Here is a 15,807-nt window from a genome sequence, read left to right on the forward strand (position 1 = left end):
GGCTCCATCAAGGTGACGGTGGCCACTGCCCTCACTGCAACAGCCATAGCTGCCTTGGGCTGTCTCTTTCCATGCCTTTCCCTTGGCACTTCTGTGGGAAATTACTTACTGAGAGACAAAGGACTTCTTACAAACACAAGTTTTTGTTTTTGTGTTTGTTTGTTTTGATTGGGGGGGTTGTTTGCTTTTATTGTTTTTTGTTTTTTTGTTTTTCAAGACATGGTTTCTGTGTAGCACTGGCTGCCCTGGAACCTGCTCTGTAGACCAGGCTGGCCTTGAACTCACAGAGATCTGCCGGCCTCTGCGTCCCGAGTGCTGGGATTAAAGGCGTGCACCACCAGGTCTGGCTCAAACACAAGTTTTTAAGTTCTCTCACGTAAAAACAGTCCTTTCTGTGTGTACTCTTGCCACAGCCTGGGTGTTTCCACCAACTGTGTTTCCCAGCGCCTCACTCTGTAATTTCCAAATTATCCAAACCACCTCAGTCAACGTCCAAGCACGCTGTAGTATCATACCTCACACATACACACACACACACACACACACACACACACACACACACACACACACACACCACATACAGTATCACTGTGAGGATGGTTCAGGTGAAGTCAGTCACAGGCTTAATAAATGGCCCGTGGTCTTTTTATTTATTCCCTGTTTTTCATATTATGAGGAAGGAAATGTCTGCCTCCTAAGTGCAGGGAGAACTTCCCTGTGGTTAGATGCTGAGTAAAGGTGGTGTCTGCTCTGCTTTCCCGTGGGTTCCTCCGGCCCAGAGCTATGAGTACTCTGCCTGCAGCCTATGTACTTTGTTCCTCTAGAATTTTAATCATCCCCCTCCCCCTCTACACAACAAGACTCTAATTATATTTTTTCTGTTGCTCCATTTGCATGTTGGTGGCTACATAATGTTTTTGTTACAGAATCAAAGGGTCTTTTATCTCTTGTTTTATAGCGAACACTGTTGCTATTAATTCATATATGTCTTTATGGCATCCTCCCCTCATGACTCTGACTAGTACTGTGGTTCTGGTGTTGGTATAAGTGACGTTAACTACTTATTACCCATTCTCAATGAGACAACTACAAGTAGCCATTCTGTGCAAGCTAGAAGTTTTACTGATATCAAAATTATGTAAGCATGTAATTTAAACAAATGGCTCTGTGAGATGTAGTTACAGCAGCAGGGCCTTTGACTCTTTTAACGGATGCTTTGATTTTCACATTCGTGAAGCCAGATCACCTTTTCCTCCTGTGGCTCGCGCTTCTCTCTCTCTCTCTCTCTCTCTCTCTCTCTCTCTCTCTCTCTCTCTCTCTCTCTCCCTCCCTCCCTTTCTCTTTCCCTCTCTCTCTCTCCCTCCCTCTCAGCAGTATTAAATGTTCACCTCCTACATGAAAACAGGAGGGTTCATCTCCCTCTGACAGTCCTCACTCCCCCACACACCTCCTGTCCCTCCCTCTCCTGTGAACAGACATGATCTTTAAGGTGCACTCTTTCTTACAGTATCATTGTGATCCTTTGGCTGAATGAATTTAGTCATTTCTTATTTGTGCTTCATTTTCTGTGGATTAAAACTAGGCAACCCTAACTTTTCCTCCCTTATATAAAGGAATTGATAGCAATGATAGGGCGTTGAAGGAACTCTTGTGTCATTGATGCATCTCACTTTTTTTATTAGTTCTTTAAGAATTCCATATGGTTTACTTTGATCCTAGTCACCTGTCTCGGTCCCCCAGACCTTCCCAGATCTGCCCCCTCCCTTCCCACACAACCTCTGTATCTGTTTATTAACCTACCAGGGCCGGCTTGTGCTGCCCGAGTGTTCTTGGACGTGTGGCCTCTTCATCGCATTCTGGAAGACTCATTGGGGCTACATTTTAGGGGAAACTGACCCTTCCTCTCCCACCCAGCAGCTAATAATTGACACAAGCTTATCAGCTAGGGATGGAACTTGGTGTCCAACTCCCTTCCCCATGCTTCTCGTTCAGGCTTGTGAGGGTCTTATAACACGACGTCACAACCACTGTGCGTTCATACACACATCTGTCCTGCTGCATCCAGAAGTCATTGTTTCTTGGCGTCACCCACAAGCTCTGCCTCTAAGCTCTTCCTACCCCTCCTCCATGGTGATCTCCTTTTGGAGGTTGGAGTATGGTACCTAAGTGCCTTCTTTTTCCAGACAGGGTTTCTCTGTGTCGTTTTGGTGCCTGTCCTGGATGTCGCTCTGTAAACCAGGCTGACCTCGAACTCAGAGATCTGCTTGGCTCTGCCTCCCGAGTGCTGGGATTAAAGGCGTGCACCACCTCAGCCCTCCTAAGTGCCATTCGCCCTTACACTGTATCATACTGAGGAGTTCTCCTAGTCACATTGCAGCAACTTTGAGTTGTCACCTTGAAGCTGGGCTGTCCACTGTCCACACCAGTGTTTTGCCTTCTCGTGGGTTTTTTCATTTCCTTGTAGGGTCTCATGATGTAGGGTCTCCCCATTCTTGAGGCGTTGCAGCCTCACTTTTTTTTTTTTTTCATTTTTCTTTATTAAGAAATTTTCTACTCCACATACCACCCACAGATCCCCCTCTCCTCCCACCCCCACCCACCCTCCAGCCCTCTTTCCCAAGCCACCCCACATCCCGCAAATCAAGGTCTCCCATGGGGAGTCAGCAGAGCCCAGCACACTGAGCCTAGGCAGGTCCAAGCCCCTTCCCACTGCACCAAGGCTGTGCAAGGTGTCACACCACAGGCACCAGGTTCCAGAAGCCTGCCCATAGACCAGGGATAGATCCCAATCCCCCTGCCTGGGTGTCCTCCAAACAGTTTGAGCCAAACACCCGTCTTCTGTATCCAGAGGGCCTAGTCCAGTCCCATGGGGGCTCCACAGCCACCAGTCCACAGTTCACGGGCTTCCACTAGTGTGGTTGGTCATCTCTGCACGTCCTCCCATCATGATCTCGACGTCCCCCGCCTGCAGTATCTCTCCTCTCTCATTAATTGAATTCCCGGAGCTCAGCCTGGTGCCTGGCCATGGATCTCAATACAACCTCACTTTGCTCTTTCCTTGAAGAAGGATAGTTTGGCTGAACTCTGGGTTGGAAATTGTTTTTAGCCAAATTTTTTTGAAGATCCTGGTTTCTGAAGCGGAATTGTTCGTGACTTGTTGAACAGTTGGTGTGATTCTGTTCCTGGATACTCGATGCGGACTTGGTTTTGGTTTTCCCTGCCCCAGAAACTTCAGGTGGTTGCTTTCTGTCTGGTGTTCTGACGTTTTGTGACAATGAATGCACCTGGTGTGGGTCCGGTTTAAGTGTAGTGTGTTCACATCATCCGTCAACTGAAAACCTGTGTTTTTCAATTCTATAAAACTTTCTGAAAATTTAAAAAAGTTTCCATTGACTTGTTATCTTTACCGTACTATTTCAGTATTTGAGTAGTCGGCCCTCTGCCTTGTCTTTTGACTAAGATTTTTCTAGATTGTACACAACAGATGTTTTCAGCTTCTCTTTCAGTTCTCCAGTGGAGTTCTCCACTTCTCTGTCATTTTCCTTTCCAAGAGCTCACTGTTACTCAGGAGGTATTTATTGTGAACACTCCTCTCTGTCTCCCCCCTTCTCCCCTTTTCTCTCCAACACCAACCTTCCACACAGCCCCTTTCCTCCCCTCCCACCCACTCCATGGCAGAGGCCCGTGTTTATGGACACAGTTCACATTAGCTCCCGATGCCTGTCTGTTATTCCGTGTCTGCCTCATCGGTGTGCTGGAGACAGCAGCTGTGTGATGGCTGTTTTTCCTTAAATCTCTGCAGCCCTTTAGATGATCTACAAAGTCAGAAATGTGCCTAGCCATAACACTAAGTCGTTGTTTAATGCTCTTCATGTTTCACAGTGTGGTCTTCTAGAGTCTAGAGGAGATGTGGTATTGCAGGAGACTGCACTAGCTAGAAGAATCCACTACAAAGATTGCACGACTCTAAAACAGCATCTCACTTTCTTATTTATTGAATAAGTATTCCAAAATGCTATGTTTTTTGTTTCTAGTAAAATATTAATAGATAGAACATCCATGCACATACAAAAAGGAAGTTTGTGATCCTCAACACTAAATGTCAAGAGGTAAGGACAGAAAACAGTACCTGCCCTGGAGCCGTACATCACACATCCAACTCATCATAGTCAGCGTTCATGTGCTCTGGAGTCTTTTATCATGAAAAAGAGACACTTTTTTATTTCCTCCACCTCAGTCTTGTTCATTTTCATCTTCCACAGTCTTTGGTGATTCTCTGCTTCGTTTCTTTATCTCAGGCAAACTAATTAAATTTTAGTAGCTATAATTTTTTTTCTCCCATGGTTAGACTTAATTGCATATATTAGCCTAGGCTATAAATGACATAAATGAACAGTCATTAGTGTTATTATGTGTTAGGTACTTAATCAATTTGTTAGAATGGATGTTTGAACAAGGGGTTTTAGAACATGTAAATCCACATGGCCAATTTCTTTCAGTTCTACATGGACACAGAGAGAGAGAATCCTATTTATTTATTTATTTATTTCAGATGAAAAAGAGAAATTCGAACCCACAGTCTTCAGGGATACGCTTGTCCAGGGGCTTAATGAAGCTGGTGATGACCTTGAAGCTGTAGCCAAATTTCTGGATTCTACTGGCTCGCGATTAGATTATCGTCGCTATGCAGACACGCTCTTCGATATCCTGGTGGCTGGCAGCATGCTTGGTGAGTTCATTAGCATTTTCTTAGAGTGTGTATGTATCTCAATTCCGTTATCATGCTTCCTCTTAGGATAGAGTCCTTGGAAACTTACATTCATCACATTTGGTGAAAATCTACAATTTTTACCTAGATTATAATTCCGAGTGGGATTAATGTAGGTCTGACTGGCTCATGGAGCGTAGGACTGAGTTTCTGCAACCAAAAGCCCGTTGCTTCCTGTGTCCCTAACCCACAGTGTCTATGGCAGGCTTGGCTTTGTGTGTTTGGATATGTCTTCTAGGTCCTTCCTGCATACTTGGTGACCCCAGATATCAAATGGCAGCTGTCCTTTTTTCCTCCATGTGCTAAGGTTGATGTAAGGATCATCCTTTATAGCTCTTCCATCTTACTCAGTGAGACAAGATCTCAGTCAAACCCAAAGCTTGCTAACATGGCAACTCCAGCTAGCCTGGTTGCTCTAGGGAATCCCATGTTCACCCACTGAGCATTTTGTATAGGTTTTGGGAATCTAAATTCTGGTCCTTATAACAACTGAGTTATCTCCCCAACTCCTTTAGATCTTGGTTCTTACTGTTGATTTCCAGGATGTCATTAGAAGCAATCACTTTTCCTGATTTTCAGTTATCTAAGAGATATTTGGGGGCTGGAGATGACTCAGCAGTTAAAGACCATTGGCTGCTCTTCTAAAGGACCCAGGTGTGATTCCCAGCACCCACAAGGTGGCACACAACCGTCTGTAACTCCAGTTCTATGAGATCCAGTGTCCTCTCCAGCCTGGTGTTGCGCACATGTGGCTCACTTAGATAGAAGCAGGCAAAACACCTGTGCATATAAAATAAAACAAAAATGAGTTTGTTTTTAAGAGAAAGAGATTTGCAAATCTGTGGGAGTATTTCAATTGTTACAAACACTTGGAAGTGGTGCCAACGTGTGCTGGCTGCTCTGATGAGACGGGTGATATAATGGAAAGTGCCTGTCCCAGATGTCATCCCTGCTTTCAAGGAAACACTGGCTAAGCCAATCTGCCTTGAGACAAGGTGAATACATTCCTCCTTTTTGAGGCAGAGCCCTTTCTGAGTCCCCGGTCGCATGTTCTGATATGAAACGTGGTCCCATACGCCACCAGGCCTTATCTATATTGCTGACTTTTCACTGAATACTGAATTAATTTTGTGTTACCGTTTATACAAATCACTCATCACCACAGAAACACCACCATCAAGAAAACTCTATATAGTGTGTTAAATCCCAATACCCAGAAACAGCCATTGATAATATTTTGGTTAACTCTCTTCTCTCACCTCACATTTTTGAAAACTGAGTAATATTATATGCATGTGGTACTACGCATGTTAATTTGTGTTTGCTAAGCAGTATATTCTGCCTTTCGCCTCCATGAGTGTTACATTTGGGGTGATTTTAAGAGTTACAGCCCAGTGATGTTAAAGACTCTTGAGTTCCAATGTTTGTGGACACATCCCGGCAGGTTCTGTAGTTAGCAAAGCACCAGCCACGGTATTAAAGGATGGAGATAGTCAGATCTAGCAGTCGAAGGAAACATTTTTGTTAACATTTTGCCATAAATCATGAATCTATGCCTATCTTTTTTAGATCTTTGTCAAATAAACTAAGAGTGGATACTTTAATAGTGAAATAGAGCATTTTCTAACATGACTTAGAATCCACTGGTTGTATTTTATCAGTACACAGGCCACTCTGATAGTGCTCAGCAAGCGTGACACCCATCGCCGCACTGGTCAGTCCCGGGGAACGTTGTTATTGGGACTGCGCATGCGGGCGGCTCGTTCCCATAGACAGGTCAAGTTCTTGGAACTGCATTGTTGTGTTTTAGGTTCCCAGTGACCTCCAGGCAGCACTCTCAATCCTTCTGTCTGCATTGGGCTTCTTCTTTCCTTCCCCTCTTAGAAAACCGCTAGGGATCCCTTCCTACCTCTCCTCCAGTCTTTTCCCCCGCCCCATAAATGTGTTCAAGTATCTGCATCGATCTTCTCCAGGGCGTGCTTACAGTCAATAGCTAATTTAGCTCTGCAGCCCAGGCTTCATCCTTCACACGGTCAGTATGTACAACAGGCTATTCGTATAGATGATAGGCACAGCTTAGCCCATTTTACACAACCCAGATGCCTGAGTCCAGATTTAAGATGAACTAAGACAAGCCCCTTCCTTTAACTGAACCCTTTGTCAAATGACTAGTTGTGTAGGAATTTCCTTCATATCACAAGGTTTTCCTACTGTTCTTGGTCTTTCATCAAAGAATATTCTTCTTTTACCTCTATGTTAAGAAAAAGTAGCCATAAGGGATACATTTTCTTTTATTACTGCTGCCTTGAAAAGTAGCGGCGTTCCTAAACCTGGAAGTGACAATTAACTCTTGCTTCTAATATAATGAGAAGCCATTTGAAATGCAAGCTATATCAATCAGCATATGACAAGTGAGTCTGTTGTATGAGCAAATGCATTCCTAAACCCGTACTTCCCCCAGGGAAAAATCTGCAGTCTCAAAATCAGACTTTCTGGTTTTGCAATCTTTACCATGAAGGAACAATTAGTCCAGAGGTTTAAGAAGATTATCATCTGAATATAATTTTGTTTCAGGTGTTCATTAAAAGGGGCTAATTAAATTGGGTGCATTAGTTGACTTAAGGAAAATAGATTCCTGCAGGAGCTGACTTCTCAAAAACTAATTTACTTGCAAAACTATTTGCTGAGGTCTGTAAGCTGAGAAATTCTCATTTCTTACATCCAGTAACAAAAGTGCCTAATGTGGCATTTTTTTACCCAATGTCTGAAATTACAAATTAAATTAAAGCTAGATTACGCAAATAAATTTAAGAAGTGACTGATAAGTAGACAACAACATTGGTCTCTTCACTGCTGTACCGATGGTGCACAGTCCAATAGCTAGTGTAAAACTCTATGCTTCAAATGCTTGTTAGATGTAGGACAGGTATCTCTAACATGGCACTCAAACCCAGCCAGACTGCAGTGAAAGAGAACTGAAAAACAGGAATGCTCTGTCTCTGTCCTTGTAAACAATCAGTGCTTATAGCAGCCATTGTTGGAACTTACGGGAACATGGAAAATTGAGCTCTAATAAAAAGGCACTCAGCTGTTCCAGTCCATTTAGTCTACTAGCAAAACAAATAAGAGAATTAAAATACTGTTCTAGCCAGTGCAGCTGTTCAAGGAGTCAGCACAGACTGTTAGCCACATATGGGAAATTGTGTTGGTGAAAGAGGAAATGGTTTAAGAAACCAGAAAAGGCCAAAAAGGTCCAGACGACTTGGTTCCTATGGTTGACACCACAGTTTGTACTGATGGCCCACTCCCACCAGACGCTCCATCGGTAAGAGTTGGGCCCTCAGTGAATCGGAACACATACTGCTGTTGTAGAAGACCCAAGTTTGGTTCCCTGCACCTCTATGTACAACCTCCTGTAACTGCAACTTCAGGGAATCTGACGTCCTCTTCTAGGCTCCAGTCATCAGCACTCCTATGTGCAATGACATGCATATATAAGTAATTTAAAAAAATAAAGCTAAAAAAAAAACAAACCCACAGCTGAATCTGTGCAACCCCACAGTTAGGTGAACAAGGTCCAGCAAGGCATTTAGTGGTCCTGAAAAAACCATGGCCCAATGTACGAAGCATCAGAAGGTGCATTGAGAATAATGGAATTCAGTTCACTGAGGTTCGTTTTTCATGGTTAAGTACCTACCCACTTCGGAAAGAACTAGGTTTTTAATGATAGTGTCTGGTGAAGGCAAGGACATGGAACAGGTGTGGTCAATGTATGACGTGGAACAATGTATTTGGATTGTATTGGAAACATGCATCGCATCGCAGCCCGTCTTGACTTGTCCGTGTGCATCCTATGAGATTCACTGTGACCGGTTTTTACGTCTATTCTGTTTTCCTTGATGCTGTCCTCCCGCTTTGGCATTGTCCTGCAGCGTCATCCTAACCGCGATAACTTGTCTTTCAGCCCCTGGAGGAACACGCATAGACGATGGTGACAAGACCAAGATGACCAACCACTGTGTGTTCTCAGCGAAGGAAGATCATGAAACCATCCGAAACTACGCTCAGGTAGAGTGTGGCTCTGCCAGGGGGTGTGCTGTGTGTTGGGACTGAGGCACCTGAGCAGAAATGGAGGGAGAACAATCTCCAACAGTGCGAGATAACTCTTAAGTGTGTGAAAAACCACACAGTTGCATCCCTAGAAAGCACTGACCTTTGTCCCTCACCTACAAGTCTTCAGGTGCCCTGCACAGTCTTGACTGTGTAAATTCATCCTTTTTTTTTTTTTTTTTTTGGAGAAAAGTTTTGTTCTTTCTTGTCATATTACAGCTGCACATTCCCTTTGACCACTGATTTTACTTCTTGGTCTTAAGACATCTTGCAGCCATGCTTGAGCATATATGAAATGGCAGCTACAGTGATTATCATCGTCACAGTATTTCTTATAATAATGCCAAGGAGGGAAATTAATGTAAAGCGCAATTGAAATGTTGGTGACTTACAGTTGTAAGTTACATACAATGTAGCTATTGAGAGTATGCACTGGCCTAGAGGTGGCACAGTAGTCAAGACCATGGGCTGCTCTTTTATAAGACCTGGGTTTTAATCTCAGCTCCCATATGACAGCTTACTGAGGATCCCCAGTCCCAGAGGATCAGACCACCTCTTCTGGCCTCGGAGGGCACCAGGCACGCACATGGTGCATAGACATACATAGAGGCAAAACACCAATACACAAAAATAAAATAAATTAATTTTTTAAAAAAATCATAGAGTAAAAAAGGGGCTGGTAAAGCATTTGTCCAGCATGCACAAAGCCCAGGTTCGATCCCCCAGCACTGAATAAACTGGGCGTGGTGATGCCTGCCTGTGAGCCCAGCATGCTGAGGACAGGAATTCAGTCATCCTCAGCTACACAGTGAGCGGAAGACCAGCTGAGGCTTCAGTAGACGCAATCTCAAAAATCAATGAGAGGTAAAAAGATACTAGTATAGCATAGAACCTATAAGAGATTTGTAAGTCAGTGATAAGGTGGGATACGCATCCTTTCTAGGAGAGGGTCTGTGTGGACACTTCAAGGGAGAAGAAACAAGTCCCTGTTAAATGTATGCAAGTATGTTCATACCCACTGGTTCTTAGGGGAATAGTAAATAAAATTATGGAGGGTCAGTTTGCCCGTATTAGCTTGGCAAAAAGTAAGGGGTGAAAGGTCTGAGAGTGAACAGCTGCCAATACAGCTAGCCAGGCCTGTTTTTCCTATTCTGATTCCATGTGGGCTGGCAGTGTGGCTCAGTGGGGAGCATGCGTTTGAATAGCATACACAGCCTCATTACCAACATGGGGGGAAGAGAAATGTTTTTATATGGAGCAACAGACAAGGTCGGACGCTGGGCTGTCCTCCAGATGTCTTCTCCTGTGTATAAAAGAGGCGTAACTACTCTGAAAAGGCATAGGAATACCCAGTTCCCAAGCTCAGCATATTGGGGTTTCAGGGCTGGGTCTCATATCAAACTCCTGATGCTCCTGCCTCTTGGACCACCACAGCTGGAAGGATCATAATTTCTAAGTCTGATTTCTCTCAGCCTCTGCATCTGGATTAAAGATTAAAACTATTTTATTTTCATCAACATTTATTTATTGTTTCTCTACTTGTTTCTATTGTGGCGAGCCACAAGAATATATTATAGAGATTCAGCTGTGTATTAAAGCTATACTTTGACTGGCCAAGGGTCTGTCAAAAGGCAAGCCATTTACTATGAATATTTGGTGTCATCTTGGTGTCATCCAGGCTTTAATAATTCAGCTGTCCTCTGCTATAAAAGACGATTGGTAAACAATTCAGCTCCTCAGGCCTGCTGAACTTCTAGGTAACTAACCTCCCTGCTGGAGCCAGTACTTGGATAAGCAGAGACAAGGGGAAGGGATAAGAATAGCTTTGTTTCTTGTGCTAATGAAGCTCGGACCATCTCCTCACCTTGAGGCCTAGTGGCTCTCCAGAGCAATTGACTGAGAACAAAAGAGGTTTTTACATATCAAGGTGGAAGGTAGAGCAACATTCCTGAGGAGGCCGAGAAAGCCCTGTAGCCAGGGAAAGAAAGGACTGAAGGGCATGACCTTCAGATGGAAAATGAGGAAACAGGATGAAGAAGAGGCCCGAAGCATAAGAGCTTAGTCGTTAGCAGGACTGTGAGAGGGAACTGGACAGAATTGAAGCTATGGAGACAGGATTTCATCCCAGAGAAATAATAAAGTAGACAGATAAAGAGCTTGGTATGTCTAGAGTAAATTCCTGCCCTGAATGCCTGACAGAGCTGTAGCTGTATTGATAGAATTTTGTCCTAGAGGAATAACGTTGACAGATGTAAGAGCATAGTGTATGTAGATTTTTTTTTTCCCTCAGATATCCCACGCTGGACATAGCATTATCCCCGGACCCTGGGTATTCAGTATTCTATATTTTTTAATATTTTTGTGTAAGGATATGTGCATAAGTGCAGGTGTCCTCCAAAGCCAGAAGCATTCTGTCCCCCTGGTGCTGGAGTTACAGGGCTTTTAAGTCTCCCGACATGGGTGCTGGGAACTGAACTCAGTCCTCTGAAAGAGTAGCAAGCATTCTTAACCTTGGATCCACTTCTCCAGCCTGTTTCCATTTTTGAGTTTGTTTTATCCTATGTGTATATTTGATCCTGTTTTTCATGGAGTCATGGTACCTCCTTTGACATGCTTATACTTCCCGTGTCTGATATGAGAACGTTTATCTTCTTATCATTGCAGACCTATGGCAGTGGATAGGATACACTTCCTCCCTTTTTTCTGTGGCCTTTAAGGTTATTTGCATAATTCAATTATTCTGTTTTATGTTTAGGTCTTCAATAAACTCATCAGGAGATACAAATATTTGGAAAAGGCATTTGAAGATGAAATGAAAAAGGTAAATTAAAATATCTAAGGCAGAAGGATCCTGAACTTGGGGTCAACTTGAGCTACAAAACAAGACCATATCACACACATACACACACACACACACACACACACACACACACACACACACACGAAGACACACACACATGCACGCACTCTCACTCCCTCGCCTGAGGTGATCTCTTGGTTTGCTGAGAGTTTACTAGATATGGAGTAGAAGTCAAAAGCTTTGATTCTGGTTCTTCCACTTAGTATACACATCACAGTGACATAAGCCCTCAGAAACAGTCTCTCGGATGCTAAGGACGGCGGTGAGTCCGTGTGTCCTGCACTCATTCCAGAGCTGGTGGCGAGTCATGTCACCTGCCTGTAAATAGAAACCTATGTCAATGTCGCAAACTTCGCTGGTGTTGAGTGAGGAAAACTCAGCCAAGTCCCTGTTGTGATTGGAGCCCCCTGGGGAACCTCAGTGTCATACCTAAGAAATGATGAGATTGAGAAAATCTCATATCTTCCACTGCCTCCTTACCAAGGCTTGTGTTTAAACTATGATTGATCTGAATGTCTTAAAAACTTAGACTCTTCTCCTCAGAGGTCTTGCTTCACATGGACTCTTTCCTGCTGTGTTCCCTGTTTGCAAAACGTTATATTCCCAGAGCTGGAGAGGTGGCTCAGCAGTTCGAAGTGCTTGTTACACTTGCAGAGGGCCTGAGTTAAGTTCCCAGCACTCATCAGGTGGCTTATAACAACCTATAATTCTAGTTCCAGGGATCTGCATTACATGGCATATGTACACAGAGACATGCACTTGCGTGTAAATCAATAAAATAAAATTTTATTGTTTCCAAAGTAAAGTTTTTGCATATGCCATGGTGAGGAAGTGGTCACCCAACATGGGGGCAGGGTGAAAGTGAAACATGTTCGCTATATGCTTCCCCTTTTCCATGTACAGTAGCCACATGTGTATTGTGCATACACACTGTTCCCAAGTGTCTCTTATTGCGACCATTTATAGCTACATGTGCATGAACCTGGAGGAAAGTGCTGTCACAGACAGCAGGACTTGCGACAGTGCCCATTTCTCATTGCACATGTACATCCAGTGTACGACCGCTGGCCTCGCCACCTAGACCTGGATGGATGACCTCATTGCATTGTTATCTTCTACCCTGGTGTCTGGACACACAGACATGATGTCTTTTGTTTGACCCACAGCTTCTCCTCTTCCTTAAAGCGTTTTCTGAAGCAGAGCAGACCAAGTTGGCAATGCTGTCCGGGATCCTGCTGGGCAATGGAACCCTCCCGGCAGCCATCCTCACCAGCCTCTTCACCGACAGCTTAGTCAAAGAAGGTAACTGTGCTCGGGTCTTGTGTGTGAGGTGGAGAGGAGAGGGGCGCCCTAGACAGTTAGAAAACCACCCGCCCTCCCTGTGTGCGTGTGCGCGTGTGTGCATGTTCGTGTGTGTGTGTGTGTGTGTGTGTGTGTGTGTGTGTGTGTGTGTGTGTGTGCACCTCCAAATAAGAAAGTCCACATTTATCATAAAGAATTAGAAGAATGTGCACAGCTGTATATTGGCATTGGAATTCTACATGCAAACGAAAAACCTTGGAGATAAAAATACCAGCTAGTAACTCCAATTTTCACGAGGAAACCAGAAACTTCCCATCATTTTCAAAAGACCTCTCGAACAGGAAACCTACAAATCTCTGGAACCTATCGGGAGGCTGAAGCCTACATCCAGATCATCACAGGTTCAAGGCCAGCTTGGGCTACGGAGTGAGTGAAAGGAAGGAAGAAGTGAAATGAAAGGAAGAAGACAAACAGGAAGGCCTTGCAGGGTTCTCAGATGTGGGTTTTAGTCACACTTTTAAGACATTCAGGGTGAGGTAGCTTATTGGTCCAGAGCACTTGCTGCTCTTGCAGAAGACCAGAGTTGTGTTCCCAGCAGCTCACAACAGCCTCTAACCACAAACCCAGGGGAGCCTGCACTCTGCTGACCTTGGACATGCACACCTGCACATACATAAGCACACATGTACATTAAAATATCTTTTTTAAAAGGCATTCACTGTCCGAGACAGTGAGTAATTGCAAAGTCAAGATTAATGCAGTAGAAAGGCTTGTGCAAATTCTAAAGTTTGGCAAGCGCTGCTGCAATAATTGATTACAGAACAAAACAAAAGTGGGCTGTTTCCTTGTAGGAGGATAATGGTATGCAAATTATAATTTAGCATAAAACAGTATTTTCCTTAAAAATAAATTAAAGGAGCTTTTGTGAGAACATCTGTTTCTTCTGGGAGGTTTTCCTCCTGCGTGTAGGACAGACAGCCCAGCTTCATTCACGCCCATAGTGGGAGGGTTATGTAGCAGGAATCTTAAAAGTTCTTATTAATAAAATCAAACCCGAGGCGAGTTATTGGGGTCAATGCTGGTAGATCAGAGAGACAGAACAAGCCACAGCTATCTCACCTCGCCGGATCCTCAGCTGGTCTTGTCTCCTCAGACTGGAGGCCTCTGAGTCCTCATCCGGAATGAATCTCAACTGAACTGTGCTGCTCGAAAGCCTGAAGCTTAACCAGCCAAATGCTGAACCAGCCAAATGCCTCTAGTTTCTGGTCCTCACGCCTTATATATCTTTCTGCTTTCTACCACCACTCCCTGGGATTAAAGGCTGGCTTTCTGGGATTAAAGGTGTGTGTCACCATGCTTGGCTATTTCCAATGTGGCCTTGAACTCACAGAGATCCAGAGGGATTTCTATCTCTGGAATGCTAGGATTAAAGGTGTGAGTGCCACCATTTTCTAGCCTTTGTATTTAGTGGCTGTCTGTTCTCTGACCCCAGATAAATTTATTAGAGTACACAATATTTTGGGGAACACAATACCACCACAGGGCTATAGTGCTCTTACAGCTAGGAGAAAATAGCAAGTCCAGAGACAAGTGGCATTCTGCAGATTCTCTACACTGTTTGGCTTATGATTCTAGAATTATTAGTTATTGTTAATACTGAGATATTTGAAAGTATTTTTCTGAAAAGAATTCAAACTTCATGTACCTTATGTTATTGGCCGGTTATGCACAGAAAGAGAAGGTACAATTGACACTTTATTCATCAATAATACTAGATTACCCTAGCCATCCCAACAGAAAAGAATCACCTTACTAGTTAATGGAACCCCAAGTGGGGGTTGGGGCTCAACAGTCAACAGCACCTTCTATTCTTACTGAAGATGAGGACTAAATTCCCAACACCATCAGGCAGTTCATAAATGCCTATGACTCCATTGTTTCAGGGGAGCCAATGCCCTCTTCTGGCCTCCATGGGCACATGCGCATATGAGGTATACATAAATTCTCAGGTACACACATATGTACATAAAATGAAAATAATAAATCTTTAAGAACAACCATTATAGAATTTAGATGATCATTCTATGACTCAGTCACTCACCTTTTCTATGTTTGAAATTGGTTATAGTAAAATGGGGAGGAAAATGCCTCTGCCATGGGAGTGATCTTGTGTTTGCATCATAGTTTTTCCTCGTACTCTACCATCATTAGAAACTAAAGCTGTACATTTTTAATTTCTAATTAGGAAAGGCTTAAGTTTTACCTTTGCCCAACTCCTCTCTAGTAACCATCCAAGAAAACAGGATCGTTCCACTCACTAACAGAGTAACTTCAAAAATATTCCAGGTTTCCCATCAAATGTTTCCTGTAATACAAAGTGATAGGCTTAAATATAGATTTTTTTTTTTTTGGTTTTGTTTTTCAGGCTTCAAATTTTAATCATGCTTTGTTTTCTTTCTTATAAGACAGATTATAGAACAGTCTTATTCTTACTTCATCACCTAATTGTATTAAAGTTATATTGAGTCTATAACCTAGTAATAATGTTGAAAGTTTGTGCTGAGTGGAGGTGTAACTCAGTGATTCATCCCTGCCTGGCTTGTCTGCAGGCCCAGGTTCCACCTCCAAATCACAAAAAGAAAAATCATCTTGAAAAGTAGCTAGCATAAGATTCTTGAGTGTATAATCCATAAGCATATTTCCGTAGGTGTGTGTGTGTGTGTGTGTGTGTGTGTGTGTGTGTGTGTGTGTGTGTGATGTCACAGCA

General features: G+C 43.4%; 1 protein-coding gene across 2 annotated transcripts in view; it reads left to right on the forward strand.

Moving 5' to 3' along the window:
* Window positions 1-15,807, forward strand: part of Bzw2 (basic leucine zipper and W2 domains 2) — a 61,462-nt gene that overhangs the window by 24,274 nt on the left and 21,381 nt on the right. For both annotated transcript variants that reach the window (XM_006983939.3, XM_006983941.4), the window contains exons 3-6: window positions 4,553-4,729; window positions 8,733-8,836; window positions 11,634-11,699; window positions 12,905-13,040. In XM_006983939.3, the coding sequence (XP_006984001.1) occupies window positions 4,553-4,729; window positions 8,733-8,836; window positions 11,634-11,699; window positions 12,905-13,040 (483 nt within the window). The remainder of the gene's footprint in view (window positions 1-4,552; window positions 4,730-8,732; window positions 8,837-11,633; window positions 11,700-12,904; window positions 13,041-15,807) is intronic.

Source organism: Peromyscus maniculatus, chromosome 14 (assembly GCF_049852395.1).
Source record: "Peromyscus maniculatus bairdii isolate BWxNUB_F1_BW_parent chromosome 14, HU_Pman_BW_mat_3.1, whole genome shotgun sequence".
Taxonomy (NCBI): domain Eukaryota; kingdom Metazoa; phylum Chordata; class Mammalia; order Rodentia; family Cricetidae; genus Peromyscus; species Peromyscus maniculatus.